Below are 6,007 nucleotides of genomic sequence, written 5' to 3' on the forward strand. Positions count from 1 at the left end.
AGTGTAAATAGAATTTCAATATCTTTTATAATTACGTCAGAAAATTTGTTTAAATCTGAAAAATATGTTTTATTTTTCAAAATCAAATCGTATAGCCGGTTAAGGTGGTCGGAAGTGCCCCAAAACCAAACTCGACTTACAATGAATCATTCGATAGCTTATCAAGAAAAAACAGTCTGTGCCAAGTTTCAGCCCTGTATCTCATCTGGTGGGGTAGTTACGGGTAAAAATGTAATCGCGAAGTTTTTGGCTAATTTCTCCTATTTAATGACATTCGAAAATTCTGAAAAACCTCAGAGACATTTCTATTGAAAACTGAAGCCGTAAAAAATCAAAACCATCAAAAAAATGCTGAAAAATGGCGATTTTGTATTGAAGGAGATGCCATCCTACATTCATATTTTTTGTATAAGTGTATATTATTGATACTACCATCCTCAAATGTTTTGAGATAGTTTGGTTAGGTGCCATAGTTAAAAAAATCAAAAACCGATTTTTGATTTCGCTGTTTTTTGCGTGTTAGAGTTACTTATTCGACGAATCTTCGTCTGTGCTTTATCAAATACATGGTATATACACTGTTCAATATTTTTACATGCAGGGGAATAGAATAGGAATTAAAGAAACTAAATAAACCTAATTGATAAAAGTACTTTACGAGATGTATATCTTAAAAAATCAAAAGGTTTTGTGATAGTGCCGATGGTCCAATGGTTCAGGCGCCTGTCTGTTAACCCGATGCTGGACTTTTCGTAGGTTCGAGTTCCGCACAGGCTGACTTTTTTTTCTGTAAAATACATGTTTCTCAGTTTCGTTTAGTGCAGAAACATTAAAAATCACATAATACACGTATAAAGGTTCTTTTAAAAATTGAAAGTGTTTCTCATGTTATTGCATGAAATATGTCGAAAATATCGGTTTTTGATTTTTTTAAACACGGCGCATTAGACTGAAAAATCTGAAAAAAGTTGAGGACACCAGTCATGTTACTACCTAACTACTGTAAAAAAAAAATCTAATATCCCGAAAGCTTCTACCCGAAATCTCAATTTTTCGACTATTTTTTGCATTTTTAATTTTTCACGCCTAGGATTTGCAACTGCAAAACCTGAAAAAATTCATAATCATAAAGAAACATATCTAGAATATTTCAGAATTTTTTCAGATTTTGCAGTTGCAAATTCTAGGCGTGAAAAATCAAAAACGCAAGAAAAAGTCGAAAAATTGAGATTTCGAGATACTAGATTTTTACTTTTGCAGGAGTTAGATATTAGCATGACTGGTGTTCTTCATTTTTTTCAGATTTTTCAGTCTGGTGCGCTGTGTTTAAAAAAATCAAAAACCGATATTTTCGACATATTTCGTGCGATAACATAAGAACCACTTTCGATTCTTAAAAGAACCTTTATACGCATACAAAGTGTATTATGTGATTTTTAATGTTTCTGCACTGAACGAAACTCAAAAACATGTATTTTACAAAAAAAAAAACAGCCTGAGCGGACTCGAACCTACCAAAATCAGACGCCTGAACCGCTGGACCATCGACACTATCACAAAACCTTTTGATTTTTTGAGATATAACTCGCGTAAAGTACTTTTATCAATTAGGTTCATTTAGTTTCTTTAATTCCTATTCTATTCCCCTGCATGTAAAAACATTGAACAGTGTATACACCATGTATTTAATAATGAACAGACGAAAATTCCCCGAATAAGTAACTCTAACACGCAAAAAACTGCGAAAAAATCGGATTTTGATTTTTTTAACTATGATGCACCTTACCAAACAATCATAAAAAATTTGAGGATGATAGTATCAATAATATACACTTATAAAAAAATATGAATGTAGGACAGCATCTCCTTCAATACAAAATCGCCATTTTTCAGCATTTTTTAGACGTTTTTGATTTTTCACGGCTTCAGTTTTCAATCTAAAAATCTGAAAAAAAAATCTGTAATATATGCCTCGCAAATAGAAATGTCTCTGAGTTTTTTCAGAATTTTCGAATGTCATTAAATAGGAGAAATTGGCCAAAAACTTCACGATTACATTTTTACCCGTAACTACCCTCCCAGATGAGATACAGGGCTGAAACTTGGCACAGACGTTTTTTTCTTGATATGCTATCGAATGACTCATCGTAAGTCGAATTTAGTTTTGGGGCACTTTTGACCACCCTAACCGGCTATACCCAATTTCGGCTGTTTTTCACCTCCTTAGACCGGAAACGGGCAGCAGAAAAAATTGCGTTTTTTATCAGGGGGACACTCTCTACGTATCCGCGAAGTTTCATAATTTTTTGAATTTCCGGGTTCAGGATCGTTCCTTGCGAGTCTTTTCGCGGGACACTGTTACTCACGAAACTCTCCTCGAAGTATTTCAAAATATCTAACGTTCCTCGGACAGAGACCACGCACCTCGCGATTGTATGGCCGACTGTGTTCGCTATTGCACGGGATCGGTTTTTTATTGCTGAAAATGCTGATTTTGCATGAGTTGAGAAAAAGTTCACTGGCATATTGATTCATTGAAATATCGATTCGTTGGCACCGATATTTCTCATATTTTCGGCTCAGCGTTCCGAGAAGAAGAAAGAATTTGTTGACGCTGATGGCTCTAAGGAGGTTGGTCAGTGAACTGATTTTGCGGTTGCTAACCCGTTCGTGACTTTAAAACTTAATATAATATAGTTTTTTTTTGTCGTGACGTAACACACTAAAATACATATAAACACCCTTTTTTGTATTCCATACAATTCGCGAATCGAATGTTATAAATGATTACCTTTGAAACTGGACACTCTGTTAGTTTGTAAAGTACTGATTAAATTTAAGACGGATCATCTGCATTCGGATGTGTGACAGTGATAGTTATCTTAATTGGCCCTTGCATAATTCATAGTTCTAGCTGTCTGCTATCGTTCCTATGACCGGAACCCCATGTTTTATGACTGAAGATGCGCATCAGAAGGGAAAAATCGTTTTACTAGTTTATGAATGTGCCTTGTTAATTACAGCGGTGTCATGTCACTGAATATCTTTGTGACGTCTTTGATGTTGTTACAACAGCTACGCTGTACATGAGGTCAGTTTTCCGACGAGCATCATGAACGTCACATCGTACACGGATTTTTCGATCACTTCAGCGACGCTTTTAACAAAGTACGCTGGAATATGGCTACCACAAAATGTGGCTGAAGAACGGCAAAGGAAGATATCCATATTGTACACGGCCGTTGCACTTCTGTATGGGTTATTCGTGAACGTGATAGATGTTTACTACTCGTGGGGCGATCCATCTGTAAGTGTCAGTGAGCGTGGTTGAGTCATTAGGAAAAATGTTTTAATTTGATATTGTACGAAGTGATAACTTTTTAAACAGTTATTTTAAAATTCGGGGGAACTTCCAAAAGGCCCCATCACCCCAGGACAACCAAACTTCGGATTTATAGTAATTGAGGGACGAGAAATCGAATGAGACCATTTTCAGAACTGGCAAATAAATCGCAAATAAATGACTAACCTAGGGTAGGTTAGTCATTTTCCATGAAAATGCGTTCTTATCGAGGTAATAGGGGGTTTCCGCACTTTTAGAATACCCTGTATATTTCGAGAACGGTTTATTTGCCAGTTCTGAAAATGGTCTCATTCGATTTCTCGTCCCTCAATTATTATAAATCCGAAGTTTGGTTGTCCTGGGGTGATGGGGCCTTTCGGAAGTATACCCTAAAATTCTATTGATGAAAAATCTGTGAAGCTGCTTTTGTTGCAGTATTTAATGAAAAATTTTCTCATCAGCGAATGTATTGCGTTTTCAGCGCTGTATGTACGCGATACTGAACTCGATGTGTATCAGTATGACAATAATTAAGTTGCTGATCCTAAATTCTAATAGAGCTGAGTTACTAGACGCATTTTTCTATGCCCAACGGCACTTCTGGCATAGCAATTACAATTCCGCGGAACAACCGATTTTTTCCATATCTGTAAAATATTGCACACGGTTTATGTACTTCGCATTCGCTGCTCAGCCAGCTACTTTATCCGGCTACGTGATTACGCCTCTTATTGGTAAGTGCATTAAATTAAATACATATGACCGTAATACGAGAATGATACTTTGATCTACTTTCAGGTGTGTTCTCAATTTTTTGATCAGTAACTATGTATTGTGATTGTAACTGTAAAAAAATTGTACATATAAGTTGCTACTGGTTTATATTCCAGAAAACCTTGGACAAAATAAGTCGAACAGGGCACTTCCATTCAAGATGTGGGTCGACTGGCCCATATCTGACACACCGTATTACGAACTAATGTTTACTTTTCAGGTAATGTTAATTTTCCTTTTTAAACAAATACATGTGATTATAGTTATCGTAGAAATATTGCGTGATCGTTAATCTAATTAATCTATAAATTAACACATTCTTCGTTTCCATTTAACACGTCAAACAGTAGGGGCCATCAGTAACCAACGTTAAAAATTTAAACTAATCGGAAAAAGTTTCCAAAGGTGTGTTCTTCTAAATGAGGAATAAATTGTTTTTTTTTTTGCTTTTTTTTTTGTAGTGGTAATAAGGCTCGCTGGAAGGAATTCCCAACGATGCGGATTCTTTTGACCTACCTGTGTAGGCTTAAACACTTAATGATCACTCTATATTTCTGCGGCTACTATACCATTGATTTAATAAAGTATTCGTTCAGGTGATATGCTTATACTTAATTGGCGTCGCGTATGTTTGCCCTGAAATGTTTTTATGCCTCTTTAATCTGCACGTGATGGGTCAATTTCGTATACTACAATACAGAATGTTGAATTTCTGGAACGTTAAAGGCAAAGAAATAGACGAAGTTATGTACGCCGATTATTGTTATGCAGCTCTGAAGAAGTGTATACGACATCATCAATTGCTTATTGAGTTCTGCGATAAGATCGAACAAATATACACCATGTCGATCTTTACGCACATGGTATTTTTAAGCCTGTTAATGGGTTTGGATTGCTACGAAATACTCGTGGTACGTATTAAGCTTTACAAGGCTCTCCATAATGGACGTTCGTCTTTAGAGGAGGATGGGGTACTATCAAATATCTATGAACGTTCTTTATGGTTTGCTTTTAAGCTTTACAGTAATTTGTTATTGTTGACACTATAGAAATATACTGTCGAATATATGTATAGGCAGATGCAACTCCTTCTATGCGTCTGATGTTCATATTCCACGTAGCTGGCAGCCTAATTCACCTTTGTGTCCTCACGTACACTTGCCACCTTATGATGGAAGAAAGCACCAACATTAATACAACGGTATATTTAGGTTCGTGGAGCACTTTGCCAATGAACAAAGCTGGCATATCGTTACGATCGGATTTAAAATTCGTTATGATAAGATCGGAGAAACCATGCTGTCTGACTGCTGGTGGATTTTTTCCTGTGTCTTTGGAGACTTTTACCACGGTAGGAAACTTGTCTTCATTCCTCTATTTAGCTTTGTGAATGGTACTACTTCTGAATCGCTTGGACAGAATTAACAAAATTGGAACTTTCTGTTCACAGCTTTTAAGTTCTACATTTTCCTATTTTACCCTGATGAGGGAGGCTTTCATGAGACACGATGACGATTAGTACACAAAACAGATTAATATGTATTAACAGCGACGCTAGAAATATATAAAAGTGTAGGAAGATAATTTGAGAATATTTTTTAATGTACGAAAGTTGTTATGCACTATATATGTTCTCCATTTTTATGTACAGTAAAATATAGAATGTGCACGTTGCAAGGAATACAAAAAAAATTTTTTTTCTACCCAGGTATAGAAAAATAAGTCACGTTCCAGCTTCCTTTATGCCAGTTTATGCTTGCACTTTGCCATCACTTTAATTACTATCACCTTTGGTGTGCGATTGCTTTTTAGACTGGACACTTTGATGCGTTACGAAGCACTGATCAGGTGCAAGAACGTGTACACTTGAGGTGTACGACAATAATAGGT

At 36.0% G+C, this 6,007-nt stretch overlaps 1 protein-coding gene across 1 annotated transcript; it reads left to right on the plus strand.

Moving 5' to 3' along the window:
* Positions 1-4,715: 4,715 nt before the first annotated feature.
* Positions 4,716-5,693, plus strand: LOC117609720 (odorant receptor 49b-like). Its single transcript, XM_034336349.2, has 3 exons — positions 4,716-5,028; positions 5,193-5,468; positions 5,568-5,693. The coding sequence occupies exons 1-3, from the start codon at positions 4,759-4,761 to the stop codon at positions 5,634-5,636; spliced, it is 615 nt and encodes a 204-aa protein (XP_034192240.2). The 5' UTR covers positions 4,716-4,758; the 3' UTR covers positions 5,637-5,693.
* The last annotated feature ends 314 nt before the right edge of the window (positions 5,694-6,007 follow it).

The sequence above is a fragment of the Osmia lignaria genome, chromosome 7 (assembly GCF_051020975.1).
Source record: "Osmia lignaria lignaria isolate PbOS001 chromosome 7, iyOsmLign1, whole genome shotgun sequence".
Classification (NCBI taxonomy): domain Eukaryota; kingdom Metazoa; phylum Arthropoda; class Insecta; order Hymenoptera; family Megachilidae; genus Osmia; species Osmia lignaria.

Coding starts and splice junctions, on each gene's coding strand:
- LOC117609720 (XM_034336349.2), top strand. CDS start 4,759: ATGTTTTTATGCCTCTTTAATCTGCACGTGATGGGTCAATTTCGTATA. Junction 5,029..5,192: donor ATTGCTACGAAATACTCGTG/GTACGTATTAAG, acceptor ATATATGTATAG/GCAGATGCAACTCCTTCTAT. Junction 5,469..5,567: donor CTTTGGAGACTTTTACCACG/GTAGGAAACTTG, acceptor TTCTGTTCACAG/CTTTTAAGTTCTACATTTTC.